This window comes from Hyperolius riggenbachi, chromosome 1 (genome assembly GCF_040937935.1).
Source record: "Hyperolius riggenbachi isolate aHypRig1 chromosome 1, aHypRig1.pri, whole genome shotgun sequence".
NCBI classification, from domain to species: Eukaryota; Metazoa; Chordata; class Amphibia; order Anura; family Hyperoliidae; genus Hyperolius; species Hyperolius riggenbachi.
Window position 1 is genome coordinate 186,718,865 of NC_090646.1, and position 16,087 is coordinate 186,734,951.

The 16,087-nt window shown below is 41.4% G+C and overlaps 1 protein-coding gene across 4 annotated transcripts in view; it reads left to right on the plus strand.

Moving 5' to 3' along the window:
* LRBA (LPS responsive beige-like anchor protein) overlaps positions 1-16,087 on the plus strand; it is a 677,685-nt gene that overhangs the window by 478,423 nt on the left and 183,175 nt on the right. For all 4 annotated transcript variants that reach the window (XM_068279131.1, XM_068279139.1, XM_068279143.1 and 1 more), the window contains one exon: positions 3,235-3,387. In XM_068279131.1, the coding sequence (XP_068135232.1) occupies positions 3,235-3,387 (153 nt within the window). The remainder of the gene's footprint in view (positions 1-3,234; positions 3,388-16,087) is intronic.

Consider the following 16,087-nt stretch of genomic DNA (forward strand, 5'->3'; position numbering starts at 1 on the left):
TATTAGCGGGACATGTTGGAAAGTATGTATTACGAAATCAGAATGATACATATATGTAAGTGGCTGGATGGTGTAATGGTTAAGGGCTCTGCCTCTGACATGGGAGACCAGGGTTCGAATCTCGGCTCTGCCTGTTCAGTAAGCCAGCACCTATTCAGCAGGAGACCTTAGGCAAGTCTCCCTAACACTGCTACTGCCTATAGAGCGCACCCTAGTGGCTGCAGCTCTGGCGCTTTGAGTCCGCCAGGAGAAAAGCGCTATATAAGTGTTTGTCTTAGTCTTTAAGTCATCTGTTATGTTGGTAAGTTGTAAAAGAAAACTCACACACCTAAATCTTCTGACTGAAAGTGTACACAGGAACGATGCAGGAGACATTCTCAAGAAAAAAATGCATTGTACCAATAGAACAATCCTCAGAATTGCAGTAGGAAATGTTGTCCTTGGCTAATATGGGAGATGCCCACAGTACCAGAAGAGGTCCAATAACAAAGCTTAGAGGTTTCAGATAGCATATGAATTAACATTAAGATCATGGAAAATATATGGAGCCCTGTATGTTCAGCATTACTAATTGTGATGATGCAACAACGATCTCCAATAATTTTTTTTTCAATGGCGATGTTACTTGTATTTTGTAGATATAGGTACTACCATCACCAAGTATGCAGGTCTACTGGTCCATTAGAGTACTCTGGCAAGTAACCCTCCCAAACAGTGAAGGTCAATGGTACATCATAGTATAAAAAAGGCAGGTGTTTTATTAAATGAACTGGCGTATTATATCATTAACTGTCTACTGACTGACCAGTTTCTTTAGTCCACCACCAACTTATCAAAGCAAGGAAGCAGCATGTAAGTTCTCGTGATGCACTGTTCAGTTCATGTGCATCTACACCCAAAAAAATCAGAATACAAAGGCAACATGACCATTGCAGCTCTGGAACACCAGCATTTCTGATGGGGGTTAAGAAGTCGTCACAGGCATGCATACCCCACCCATAGAGGAAAGCCACTAGGCACCTAGGCTAGGCAGAGTGCATGGGAGACATATAAGGGATAAAAAAAAGAGGAATGCATGGGGACGAGTCAAACAACAACCGCAAAAGAATAGAGGAAAAGTTCATCGGGCAATTGGTACTGCCACCTCTATGAAGGCGTGGCAATCTATACAATATCTAAATGATAGTGGTGTTATTAATCGAAAAAAAGTCAGAAAAGCATACAAATCAAGTCAGATCTAGATATATGTATTACAGCAGGGCAATTAAAATAAGGAAAGTCAAGCTCTAAATAATTTAATATTCATAATATTGATCAAGAAAATCAAAACAATTGCTGGACATAGTGGAAGGAATCTTGACGACATCAGAGGAAGTCAGCATAATCAATGTCCTAACTGAGGCCAGGAGGCCTATTACCTCGTAATCAATAAATCCAATTGCACTCCCATTGTGAAAGAAATCTGATTCAGTCACCTCTCCCTCCCGGGGTCCCTATGAATCTTGTCAAAAGCCATGCATCTAATAGTAGAGGGTAAGGAACTCATATATAGTAAAGTAATACACAACAGCGGATATAAAATTCTTGTTTTTAATATCATACATGTGCTCATAGAGATTATGTTTGACTCTTTGCAGACTGCAAGGCTCTGGCCCCTTGAGGGTCCATTCACAGGGGCGATAAGCGGCTGTTTACTGCTAATCACTGCATCGCTGCCGATCGCCAGCACTTTTAAAAGCACTAGTGTAATGTAAACTATATGGCATTGATCTCACTGTCGTGGTTGCTAGCGATTTGCAATAAATACAAACATATTGCATGCATCGCTTTTTCGCGGTTTGAGCAATCACGATTGCAATCTTAGAAAAGCACTAATCGCGGTCACTAAAAACTTTCAGAAATGTACAGCACAGATATGTGCTTTACCACGAACATTGCTGCCGCAAAATGCTAGCGCTAATCGCCTACGGTTTGCGATCCCCAGTCTATGGCCCCAAGGACCAGAGCTTTTTTTTTTTTTTACATTCTTCTGACAATGCAATCTAATCTGAATCTAATCTAATCTTAAAGTTTAGCTGCATGCTTGTTCTGGTGCGATGCAGACACCAGTGCAGCCAAATAGATCAGCAGGACTGCCAGGCAACTGGTATTGTTTAAAAGGAAATAAATATGGCAACCTCCATATACTTCTTGCTTCAAGTTCCCATTAAAAGGAACCCGAGGTGAGAGATATATGTAGGCTGCCATCTATATTTTATTTTGAATAATACCAGTTGCCTGGCTGCCCTGTGGATCTCTTTGGCTGCACTAGTGTCTGAATCATACACCTGAAACAAGCATGCAGCTAATCCAGTCAGACTTCAGGCAGAGCATCTGGTCCGCATGCTTGTTCAGGGCCTATGACTAAAAGTATTATGCTGGGTACACACGTTGCGATTTCCCGCTCGATCTGCGGGATCGATTGGATCGATTCGATTATTTCCGACATGTTCGAACGGGTTTCGATCGATACAGCCGTCGATTTTGCATATTGAGTAGAGGCAGAGGATCAGCTGGACAGCCAGGCAACTTACATTGTTTAAAAGGAAATAAATGTCAGCCTCTCTATGTATCTCATCTCGGGTTCCCTTTAAGATCACATTTTATTTGAGGTCACGTTATCATCAAAATGATTTATCATGAAACAAATCTTGGTTTATATTGAGCATTTACAAAACTTTCTCACAATCCTCTTTATAGTGCACGATATATCCCAATACATTGACTTGTTTCAGGATTTCTCAACCTGGGTTCCCTGGAGCCCCAGGGTTCCTTGAGCACTCTGCAGGGGTTCCTTGGCATCCCCCCCCCCCCCCCATTGTGGGGGGAAGTATAATAGAGCACATTATAAGGGGTGCTGTTAAAAGAAGCACTAAATTGGGGGTCAGAATAATGAGTACATTAATAAAAAATAAAAAACACTAGAATGAGTATAATGAGGGGTAGTGAAATAAACAGCCACACCTACTTTTAAAGACCATGCTTCCTGCAAAATAAATGCAGGGGCTCATCAGGATCCAAAAATGATTTGCAGGGTTCCTCCAGGGTAAAATGATTGAGAAAGGCTGTGTCATATACTGTATGATGAAAGGTTCTCTGTTTTCCTTATTTTATTTTGTTTCTTACCACCCTGCATATGTTTGATCCCTATAGGTAAGGGTTAGCAATAATTTTCCTTGTGATTTGTTCCTACAGGAGCTCATTCCTGAATTCTTTTACCTGTCAGAGATGTTTGTCAACTTTAATGATTACAATCTTGGGGTAATGGATGATGGCACCGTTGTGTCTGATGTGGAGCTTCCACCATGGGCCAAAACTCCTGAAGAGTTTGTTCGCATAAACAGGCTGGTAAGCAGATTTATCACATGTTGGCATTACTTCTGAAGCAAACCTGTCACAAGGATAACTTATTAAATGAGGCAGATGTTGCTGTGGCATCAAGGAAGCCAGTGTACTTGACCTTAATGTTTTTAAACATAGTAGCAAACTGTACTACAGTAGAAGAGGTAAGCAAGGCAGCCTGCTTACCCCTTCCCCTGTACACTATATTAGTGTTGGAAATAAAGAATTGAATACCTGATTTAATTCCACAGTTTCATGACCCAAGCGTGGGTCCATTTCCCCAGGCAGACCACCAGGCTGCCCCCCTCCTTCACACACTTCTCAGGAGTCTGAAACTTCTGGACTTAAAGGAAAACTTAAGTCTGACATTATATATCTTATAAAGGTATTACCGTGTAGCATTCTTATGGCGCTTCCTTATGGCACAAAAACCGCCGCTGTGCAAGCCTTAGATCGGCTTTTATCCTCTCCGTTATGATTTTTAATTTATTCAAAATGGCGCTGCTGGGCGGAATTCCTTCCGGGTCAGCCAGCGCTCCTTCCCTGCCATGTCACTACTCGCGCTGGGTGTACTCGCGCGGTAGTTGTACTGCTGGCTCGTGCACATCCAAAGCTGCTATAGTGCACAAGCCGAAAGTTCCCAAAGCGCAGCTCCCGAGGAGGGGAGTCCCGAGTCCCCTGTAGCATGTCCCCTGTCCCAGTCCCCTGGAGCGTGTCTCATATATATATATGTGCTCACATTGTTGCTAAATGTGAGCGGACGAGAAAGCGAGCGTGCGCGCGCAACCCGCGCAGCACACCATGCGTGCACGTGCGCTCCCTGCGAGCACGCGCGCGCCCTTAGCCAAGATACTACTGCTCGCGCAGCTCAGGAACTTGGAGCATGGCGGGCGGAATTAGGACCCAGCGCAGGAGGGAGTCTCCTACTGTTTATGATCCTGGGTCATTCGGCGACAGGCGCAGACAGGGGAGACTGACGGGGAGAATTGCCAGACAATGGAGGGCTGCACGAGATAAAAGACACTGCAGTAAGTGTCTTATGATAGTAATCTGTCATTGTGTATGTTAACAGAGGTTTTTTTTTTTACTTAAGTGTTTCTTTAATCCCATTTATGCCCCTTTCAGTATGATGTCTGCAATAGGAAAAAGAGAGAATGCATCCTTGCCACGCCCTCTTGCAGATGGTGTTGAGGAGAGGATGAGTGGAAGCCCATGTTGCACCAATGTTCATTAAGTCTTGTTTTCATGTATCGCGCTTTCAGCCGCACTTATGGAAACTCTATCTCAGGGACAGCAGACGGTGCATAGACTGCACTCTGTTTTCATACATGCACTGCAATTTCACCACTGAATCACAGCACATTGATTCCTGCATTTTGGGGTGAATCAGCCCGCAATCCCATTCAGTATAATGGATGAGATCGCAAGCGATGTCCCCCGGGGAGTCACGAGCAACACAGAGCCACGCTGAGCACACAGCTCTGCATTGCTTAAATAAAAAACAAGCTTAGTGTGATGTTGAAAGAAGGTGGGTAATATATCTTACTCCGAATGGTCCTGTGCTTAGACCGTGTTTTCTTTCCTAAAACATTAAGGCTGTCTTCCCACTTGTGCCAGATCACATGCGGCCAGTGGGGAGCGGGGAGCGTAGTGTCTGCTCTGATGGCACGCCAACGTTACCCCCTACGCTATACAGTATGGGATAATGCGTCCGCCTGCCCGGGATTATCGCAGACTACACAGATGTGTGTCCCGCTCACTGCAGCAGATGCCGCAGATCAGTTGCAGCGTGACAAGTGTGAATGGCTCCTATTTATAAAATAGGAGCCTTTCATTGTCTGTTTAGCGATGAGCAGAGAATGGACAAAAATGTCTGATCTCCACTCTAGTGGGAAATAGAGCCTTAGGGCTTCTGTACTGTGTGTATATTTTGTGGGGAGGAAGTATCCCTCCAGGAGAATGGAAAGGTTTTCACTTCAGAGAACGAAACAATACTTGGCATGGATTTTACTGGCTAGTTATCCTTGGTGAACTTGTAACTGTGTATTCCTTTTATAATGCAAACTCCATGAACTGTTATAACACTTTTGCTATATGTGTCTACTATTTGGTAGAACCCTCTGATACTAACAAGTGCTAAGTAGTTTATACAGTAAAATATGTCTGTGGAAAACTGTGCCATTGCCCCCCCCCCCCCTTTCTTTCCCTCTTTTATTTCTCGTATGTCCTGCATGTCACTCCTGCAGTCATGTTCAGTCTTCTAGTGTAAGTATAAAGCATGTGATTGACATGCTTTACCACAGCTACTTTTACACATGTCGGAAAAACACTCAGTTCGGAGCGTAATTAAAAGATCTGCCACTGGCAAGGCATGCTGTTTGTGTACAAATAACATAACAGTAAAAGGGCTCTCTGTAGTGCTTCTGGCATGAAGAAATTATTTGGAAAGAAAGCCTGCTGCCAAAGCCTACATCCATTCATGACTGAAGAAACCATAGCTGCCTCTCAGTTGTGTGTCTGGATGGTTATTCAGAGCAAGCTTCACTTCCCAGTTTACTTTTCCCATCCCACAGATTATATACAATGATTACAGCTCCTGAAAATCACACCACTTTGATCTGTGACCTTTTTGTGGTGGTAATCGGGTTCCCAATATCATTATACGCCTCTCATTAATCATATTTCCTGAAGCCCGTCAGGCAGCCAGACACACAGCCCCTGTTTTCAGGCCTGCGCTGGCAGGTTTGTGTTTTTGCAGGTTATTATTGCGCTATACTTTGGCTTCTAACAAACCAGCACCGCATCAAGCTGTGTGCTACAATTAAAGTCAGATGGTCCTCAGGTTGAACAGACAGATAATGTTGCAGCTGTCTGTCTTCCTGAAGCTAACCAGCACCAAGGACAGATGATATATAGGACAGTTCCAAATGACAGATTGTACTGTATGGGGTCAGAAACTGGGGCTCACAACATTAATTAAATGACATGCTTCTCTTAAACTGATTTCTCAAGGATTTATTCGTCGTCTTTGCTTAAATTACAGTGTAACCTCAACTGCAGAAAAAGAGATATCTGCAGGTTATAAGCGGGAGGTAATCAGCCCAGTAGCTGCACTAAGATTTTCTGTATTAATTTATGACTGAAGTAAATATTTGTTTATAAGTAAATGGCCGCAATAAATGTTTTTTATGTAATTGCTCACTCCATAGGAAAGCTGCTGCTATGGCACCTGCTATAGATTATCTTGGCTTTTTTGTCATATTTTGTTCTTTTTGATCTCGCTCAGTTTGGCAGTGAAAATTACAGTTTGGATATGAAAGTAAGTGCCAAAATACTTTTCATGACATTGCAGTTGTAGACCTATTTCCAACAAGGGCCGGCTCACACAAAACATATACAGTGGAGTCCCAGTTATCTGGCTGCAGTGTACAGCACACTAAATGCAGCAATGCAGGCTGCCAGCAATTTTCATAGTGTGCTTTCTCGCTGTTGTCCTGTGTAGTGAAACTGCCTGCTGGGCTTTGGTGCATTGTGCAGCTTCCTCCAGCACAGAGCTTCAAAGACTTCAATAAACAAGTCAAAATTACTAACTGCTCCTTTATAGGCTTTCAGTCTAAACCCTTCCATAGTCTGTCTCTATTAAGGTGGCCACACACCATACAATTTTTAAAATATCTTTTCAATTCAAGAATTGCAATACATTTTTCTGACTGAATGTAACATTTAAAAAATCTGACCAATGTACCACACGTGTGGTCAATTTTTACCCAGTTATGAAAAAAAATTATTGAAAACTGATAAAATTGCTCTCCCACACACCTTTAAATTTTTTATAAAAATTGATCCGAAAAATCCAGCACTCCCGACACTTTTATTGAATAACGGGAAATCCGATCGGATTTCTTGCTGAAATAAAAAAAAATAGATTTTTTTGTTGTTGTAAAATCTGATCGTTTTTATCGAATTGCCGTAAAATAGTATCACTTTATTCTATCCCGTGTGGCCACCTTAACTGAATGTGATATAGACCGTTTTGGGGAAACCAATGAATTTACAACCATGTTTTTGGAATGTGGAAAGATACCAGAGTGCCTGCAGGAAACCCAAACACAGGGAAATATTCAGACTTCATGCAGATAGCATCCTGGCCGAGATTTCATCCTGTGAACACAAGATTCTAGAAATAGAACAAACATGTCCAGAATTAAAATCCAAATACAAAGTAAGGGCTAGTGCACACCTAGAGAGCTTCTGAGCGCCTTTCAAAACTCAAGCGCTTGACAACATATGACGATCTCACTGTAGGGTAGAGCCCCACCCAGAGGACAGTAATGTGCAGGGCTGCAGGAAATCTCTCTGCAGTATGATGCCCCCCCCCCCCCCACACACACACACACACACACACACACACACACACACCCTTGTTTTGTGGGTTAAAAAGCACATGGAAAAATGGTACCACTTTTTGAACCTGAAATCAGAAGAGACTCTTACTAACAGGGAGGTTAAAAAGCAACCACCAATCGGAAATCACCAAAAAAAAATTGGTTGATGAAATTGAGGACTTGCTTCTTAGCAAATACTCAAGACAAATTTTGTTTAAAAAAAAAAATCGTTTCTGGCACTGTTACATCCAGTGGTAGGAAGTTTGTTCAGTGCAAGCATGTTCAAGCACTTTTCGCTGATGTCTCGTGTAGGAGTGTCCAGCATCCCTTTTCTTGGGCTATTAGTATAAAAAGAAAGTACTAAGGGAAATTGTTTTATTGCTTTCTCTGTTTGCATGCCATCATAAACTGGATATTGCTTTCTATTATAGAAATGGCTGATTTCCAGTTAGTTCCATATGAGCAATGTAAAACATTGATTTGTATGGCACAGCTATCAACAGTGAAACAATATCTAAATTTTCACTTTTTTTTCTGCAAACCTCTGATTTACAACTTAGTGGTCTGTAGTGAAGGAATGGCACATGTCTTCCTTAGCTGTTATAATCAAATACATATTTCTTCTGCTTCATGCTATTTTCCCTGGGGCAACAGTTAGCTCGGCAGTTTCTGTGCCATGGGTTAAATCAGCAGTGCACATTTGTTAGTCTTTTTGTATGTTCTAACTACTATATTGAGATGATAATGCTGCATGACGTTTGTTAGACCTGTGCCATCAGCACTTTGAATATAGATAATGGAAAAATAGAAATTATTGGAAAGTTTAACGTTTGCCCGAAAACAAAAACAGAAGAAAAAATTGGCAATCCCTGTCGTAATTAAAGTTGTGCAGCAATTGTTCTGACATCGTGCCGTGACCTTCTGATGGTTCTGGCTGCTGTCCACACAACTGATTCGTGCGATAATGGCTACAGAATGCTGTTCTGTAGCCATTATCTATTAACTTTTCTATTAGTGCTCCTCCCACTTAATACTGCGCAGGAAGCAGTGCGATAAACAGTGCATCATAAACAGACAAAATTTGAACCGCCTGCTAGATTCTTAAATCCACTTATCCCTTTCAGTCCTTGATGTAGCAAGAATTTCAGCATGGGAACATGCATGTTTTTGTTGGTGGGGGGGATTTTGCGAATAGTTACTTATATGTAGTATGCAGTTACTCAGACTCTATGGAACAGAATATGGCTTTCTCTGTGCTTATATTGAAAAGTAAAGAAAGGACACAGAGAGCCCAATATAGTGCAGTATGTACTGGTATATGTAGAAATAATAAACAAGTAAGTATGGTTATACTCAAAAACAATGGTTACTACTCAGGCAACCAATATAAATGCAGGTGAGGAGATTAGACCTGTCCACACTCTCCGTAGATCAGAAGAAAGGGGTATCACCCTTCCACCCAGAGGCGCCAAAAGAATAAAAATCGCTAAAACTTTTAAAAGTAGAGGAGGTAATGGTGGACTTACCTGCTCCAAGTAGATACAAAATCGTATCGCTATTAAATCAATAAAGAATTTTATCAATACACTCCGAGGTTCTGTGCAATGCGTTTCACAGGATTGACCCTGCTTCATCACGCAGTAGGGTTAGGAGTATATAGCAAAACAGATCTAGGTCACAGTGGCACTTGGCTCAAACCTAGACCTTTTTTGCTATATACTCCTACCCCACTGCCTGACGATGCAGGGTCAATCCTGTGAAACGCGTTGCACAGAACCTCAATGTGTTGTTAAAATTTATTAATTTAATATTAATACAATTTTGTGTCTACTTGGAGGAGGTAACTCCACCACTACCTCCTAATTTTAAAAGTTTTAGCAATTTTTATTTGGTTGGCGCCTCTGTATACCTGTTTATTATGGCTTTCTCTATGTTCACCAGAGAGAAAATAAAGCTACATACTCATGACCCAGGAAGATGGATTCCATTGACGTCACATGACGACGAGTGCTCCCCGATCCATCATACCCATGGGCATGTGCGATGGCACAGGACGGGTGCGAACGAGAGTTCAAGTGATTGCAGTACTTTGCTCTGGAGTTGTCTAGGATCTTACAGATCTGATCTGCTGTGACGGTCATTATTGCCACGAGTCGCTAAGTGTAATTCGTGTAATCGTGCACCTGTACATGTTGCAGGATTATTGAAACCATCGCTAAAAAAGTCTCCAGTCAGCGGCCAGATCGTCTGAAAAATTGCATCGTGGGTATGGGCCATAATACTGTAAGACCTTGTTCACACTACTGCACTTGCTTTTCAGCAACATGTATCATTCTGTATCATTGTTGTGCTGATAAGAAGCGTACATAGTCTGAATGAGGCCTGAGGCAGATTTTTTTTCTGCGCACAGAAGAGGGGGTAAAAATAAGACATAGTTTTAGGACTAGTGATGGTCATATCTTGGAGAACTCATGGAGAAGCATGTGATTTGTTTGATCAGCTGATAGATTTACAAAAGCTCAGCGCTGTGTAATATGTTGGCACTTTTATAAATACAATAAATACATTTACTGTGATCACATCATGCTTTAGCACTTGATCATCACGAACAAATCAGAGACGTACACATCTATTACCTGACCAAACTGATCACATGCTTCTCCTTGAGTTCTTCTAGACAGGAACATCACTAATGACTATTGTCTCCTTGGAAACCAGAAGTTGTATATACAGAGTATATACAGCGTTTCACTGGGCTTTGTCCTGTACCAGAGAATTATTGGTTCATTGTCAGAACTCAGTGGTCAGTGTATCTCTCAAAATGTGCTACTAACTGACAAATTAAGGTTTACCTCAAAGGCATTTATGGCTTAACCCCAAGTAAGACGAGAGAAAAAGCCCTCTAAATAAAATTTTTATGGGATTTATAGCTTCTGTGTGCACATAAATTGCTTTGAGAATCAACATTGTGCCAAAAATCGGTACTTGCTCTATCGCCAGATTGGGGCGTTGGTCATATACGAGTGTTTGAGTATATGATTGGCATCTAAATTATATTCTTAGATCTATTACAATATTCAAGTCCTTTTCAAGCTAACAGCCAGAAAGTCCTCCCACAAATGCAGATCACTTCTATGTCTTCCACAGTCTTCATGCAATCCGATATTCCATCACTTATAAATAATATACGCTCACCAGAATAAATGGCCAATCAATCAAGATCAGCAAAACACGTGTTTGGCCCAGCCTGTGATCACTCTTCTATCTGTTGTCGCTCTTCTTATACTCAGTAGTCATGTAGGGAAAATAAACTTCAATAGTGTGATACTGTTAAGAACATAGGCATCTGCTTTTCACCAGTGCTCCCCTATTGACCAAAACTGTCACCAGCGTGTCTCCACCACCTTAGTAGGTAAGCCTCTCACCAGACTCTGTGGCCGACCCCTCACAGACCAGCAATTCAGCGTGTGTGTTACAAGTCTTTGCCTCCAGCATCAAGTTTTCTAAAACTCAAACAACGCTTGACATAGCATAATTCTGTTTATTCATAAAAAGCATTAAAAAGTAGTGCACTCACATGTGTTCCATAAAATATGCGCATGTAAAAAGTATCTTTCCCCTCGAGGTCTTAGCGTCTCACCGGCTCTCCAGGCCACGCCCAACTAGTTTCGTCATCCGACTCATCAGGGGCTTGGCCATTCAGAGCCGGCAGACGCCATAAATTCCCACCCATCGGTCACATGATCCCTCGTTACAATCAACGTCATTGGCCAGTTCTCTGCTCTGAATTTCTGTTGTGCCTCCTGATTGGTTATTGTCTTAGCCTGATGGATATATAGAGACTACACCTCCCAGAACTCCGCGCGAGCCGTCTAAAACAACAGTAGCCTCATTCCAAAAAACTACACTACCCAGGGTGCCAATGATATCCCAGGGAACCAATCACACGGACTAAAAGTCGGAGCATGCAGGGCGGACTACACCGCTCAGCAGCTCCTCAAATTAACAAAGTTTATTAAGATTCTAAAATTTCAGTAAAAAACGGAGGAGCTTTTTTAATTCCAGGAACGAGTTATATCAGAACAGTTTGTTAACTATTTTGTAATTATTGTGTACATAACTACAAACAACCATATGCTTAGCTACCGTCTATTTGTACTGGCCTAGGACACCAATATCCCATGGGGCTTGTTCACTCAAATTTACACAGCAGTTCCCATTTTCCCAACAAGAAAATACTTAATTATTATATAAAATGTTAAATGATTATATATACATATAAAGACCATGATTAATCATATGTATTCTATATTAGAGGGTCATAGACTGTCTATATTTGGCAATACATTTGGGGGGCCATGAATTATATTTGATAATTTTATCTTACTAAGGTCCCCCAATAAACTGTAATTTCTAACCATCCCGGGCTATCCACTGTATATAATGATGCATACCACCCATGCTGCAGGCCACCTGCCATGTGACTAAACAGTGAGGGTCAAAATTCATTAAAAGTTAGGGACACCCAATATCTATATAAAAATGGCGATACTATATATGGAGACGGTCCTACACCTTAAATCTCATATTGTCACCAGAAATCTTACTTTCCAGAAACAGCGTCGTGTCTACCCACATAGCGCTGTACCTGCAACATGGGGTGTATTCCACAACTTCAATGGTCATCAATATTTAACCAGTGACCCCAATTGTTGTGCCCTGTCTGTTTGAAAGCGCCATCTGCTGGTCAGAAAACCTCAATCATCCATTATAAAACAATTAATATCCAATTCCACGTTCAAACCTCCTGGTGCTAATGTTTTAAGGTTATAAATCCATCGAGTTTCCAATTTGGAGATCTCCCTTATCTTGTGACATCCCCTCCACCTTGTAGTAAGTTTCTGGATCCCACAGAATTTCAGAAGCCCAGGATTTCTACCATGACACTCCAAAAAGTGCTTCGAGACACTGTGCCCACCAAACCCCCCAATGATGTTATTAATATGTTCCCCAACCCTTTTTTTCAGAGTTCTTTTAGTTCTTCCCACATATTGCAGCCCGCATGGGCACCACAACAGATAAACCACATGCGAGCTGCTACAGTGGATGAACTCCTTAATTTTGTAACCCTTACTCGTTTGTGTGGATATAACTTCTTTTGTTCTCACCCCTTGTGCTCTCTGACATGTTGTGCATTGACGACAGGGATAAAACCCACTATTTCCCCACATGTCAGTTCTATCCTTAACAGCGGGACCATCAATATATGTCTTAACCAGTTGTTGTTGTAGGTTTCTCGCTCGTCTATAAATAAACTTTGGCTTGTCGGGGAGGGCTTTCCCCAAAACCGGGTCATTTTGTAATAGACCCCAATGTTTCTTATAGATATTCTCCACCTGTTTATGCTGTGAGTTAAAGTCCATCATTATCGCATATTCGAAAGCACTGGATCTGCTGTCCCTTTTTCTGTCCTGCAGCAAAGTGTCCCTGTTCATAGATAAAACATCATTTGCTACTGTTTCTAAATATTGCCGACTGTACCCTTTCTCTGAGAACCTGTCTATGAGTTTATTAGCTTGCATTATATAATCAACTTCAAACGTACAGTTTCTTCGTATACGACTTAGCTGGCCTTTCGGAATATTTTTCATCCATACTGGATGATGACAACTCTGGGTGGGGATATATGAATTTCGGTCTGTTTTTTTAAAATAAGTCTTAGTCCCCAGACAGCCTCCCTTATTCATAATACTGACATCCAAGAATTCTATCTCTTCATTACTATGTTTCATTGTTAATTCAATCCCCAGATTGTTAGAGTTTAACCACTGAACATACTGTGTTAACTGTTGCTCTGTCCCCTCCCATATCCAGAACAGATCGTCAATAAACCGTTTCCAGTATTTGACTCTTGAACTTTCCTGTGACTGTAAAATTTCTTTCTCCCATTGGTCCATGAATATATTTGCAACGCTTGGAGCAAATTTTGCTCCCATAGCGCATCCGATAGCCTGCACATAGAAACACCCCCCAAACCAAAAGTAGTTATGTGTCAATGAAAACTCAAGGAGTTCTAGAATGAACCCAATTTGTTCATGACCCACCATATTATGATCTCTTAGTGCTTTCCCAACAGATTCCAGTGCTTTCTTATGTGGAATAATTGTGTACAAGGCCGTAACATCGGCCGTGACAAGGGTGGCATGCTGACTTATACACATTCCATTCAAACTCTGTAAAAATTGTTTAGTGTCTCTCAGCAAATGTGGCAAAGTGCTTACAACAGGTTGCAAAAATCTATCAATATATTCTCCTATCCTCTGGTTTAAGGAACCTATTCCGCTGACAATGGGCCTGCCAGGCGGGTTCGTTTGATCTTTATGAATCTTCGGATTTATATACAAAACGGGGATACGTGGGGCATCTATTACCAAATATCGAAATTCTGCATCCTTTAAAATTCCCCTATCTAATCCACCTTTTAAAATTTTCCTCATTTTTTCCATATACTCCTTTGTAGGGTCCCCCTTTAGTTTTTTATATGTAACAGTGTCATTCAAAATATTGTGCACTTCCCGTGTATATTGGTCATGATGCATAATAACCACCCCTCCCCCCTTATCTGCTGGTCGTACCAATATCTCCTTCTTTTCACTTAATTCCTTAATTTGTTTCCATTCATTTTTGTTGGTCACAGTCTGCACTTGATCTAACTCTTTCAGAACTATATTCTTAAAACTCGTTAGAGTGCTATCTTTGGACATGTCAGGAGGATTGAACGTAGACCGGTTCCTCAAATTTGTATGCACAAAGGGTGTATCTGGAACCCCCTTATTAGCTCTGCTAGTCGGACCTTCCTTTGACAGAAAATATTTTTTAATATTCATTTTGCGTATGAACTTGTGGGTATCTATATATGCATTAAACTTATTCACTCCCTGTTGTGGTGCGTATTTTAATCCTTTGTCTAAAATTTTCATTTCAGCCTGGGATACTGGGACTCCACTTATATTGAAGATACCCTTCCCCTCTATTTTCTTCTTTTGGAATCTGCCCCCTCTTCTACCTCTTCTATGTCTCTTTTTCGGATGTTCCTAATCTGATATTCTATTTCCTCCCATTGTCCATCCCCCATCCTTCTGTCCCCAAGAAAATGGTGATGGGCCGTTTCATCTACTTCTCTTTCCAGGGGTTCATACCTGTTGTAGATGGGTAAGTTGACACACCGTGCCTCCCTCTCTTCCCAACTCCCTTTTGCCGGAATTTTTCTCTGTGGGCTATATTGTTTCATCCGGGATTGGTGGTTGACATATTCTCCATTATATCCTCCCCCATAGGGGCCTCTGTTTCCTCTATATCCTCTACCCCTGTTATATCTCGGTAGTTCCCAGTTTTCTTCCCTATCTTGTCTATAGTCTCTTCTGTGGGGTGAGTTATACCCTGCTCTACCTTGATGACCCCCCCTGGCTGGTCTTCTTGGGAGTGCTCCTCTATCCCAGTAACTTTCCATCCCCAGAGTTACATCATATTTTGCTTTAGTAGCTATGACCCCACCGTGGGCACCATTATCCTCTTCTTTGGTGTTAGTGGCCTTCTTATTTTCTTCTTCCTTACTCCTCCTCTTATTTTGCTCCACCTGCCATTTGTACGCTGTTTTTTTCTTATATTCCTGCCAGTCATTTTGAAAGCGACTAATTCTGGTTTCAGAAACCTCTTTCTCACATTTTTGTATAATTTTACTAAGTGCACCAGCATTGTTGATAAATTCACCTTCTTCCTTAAATGGTTCTAACTTACTTTTAATACCATCAATTTCCTTCCCTAACTTGTCTAACCTGTTCTGTTTTCTTTTGGCCAATAGTTTTAGCAGATTTACCCCACAGTTATTTAGAAATTCACCAAGTTCTCTGTCATTTTCGTCATTCTCTTCACCGTCATTGGGGAGAATATCCCACCTAAACCTCCTAGGAATGATGCCTTTCCCAACAAGTATTTTCTTGTTGGGAAAATGGGAACTGCTGTGTAAATTTGAGTGAACAAGCCCCATGGGATATTGGTGTCCTAGGCCAGTACAAATAGACGGTAGCTAAGCATATGGTTGTTTGTAGTTATGTACACAATAATTACAAAATAGTTAACAAACTGTTCTGATATAACTCGTTCCTGGAATTAAAAAAGCTCCTCCGTTTTTTACTGAAATTTTAGAATCTTAATAAACTTTGTTAATTTGAGGAGCTGCTGAGCGGTGTAGTCCGCCCTGCATGCTCCGACTTTTAGTCCGTGTGATTGGTTCCCTGGGATATCATTGGCACCCTGGGTAG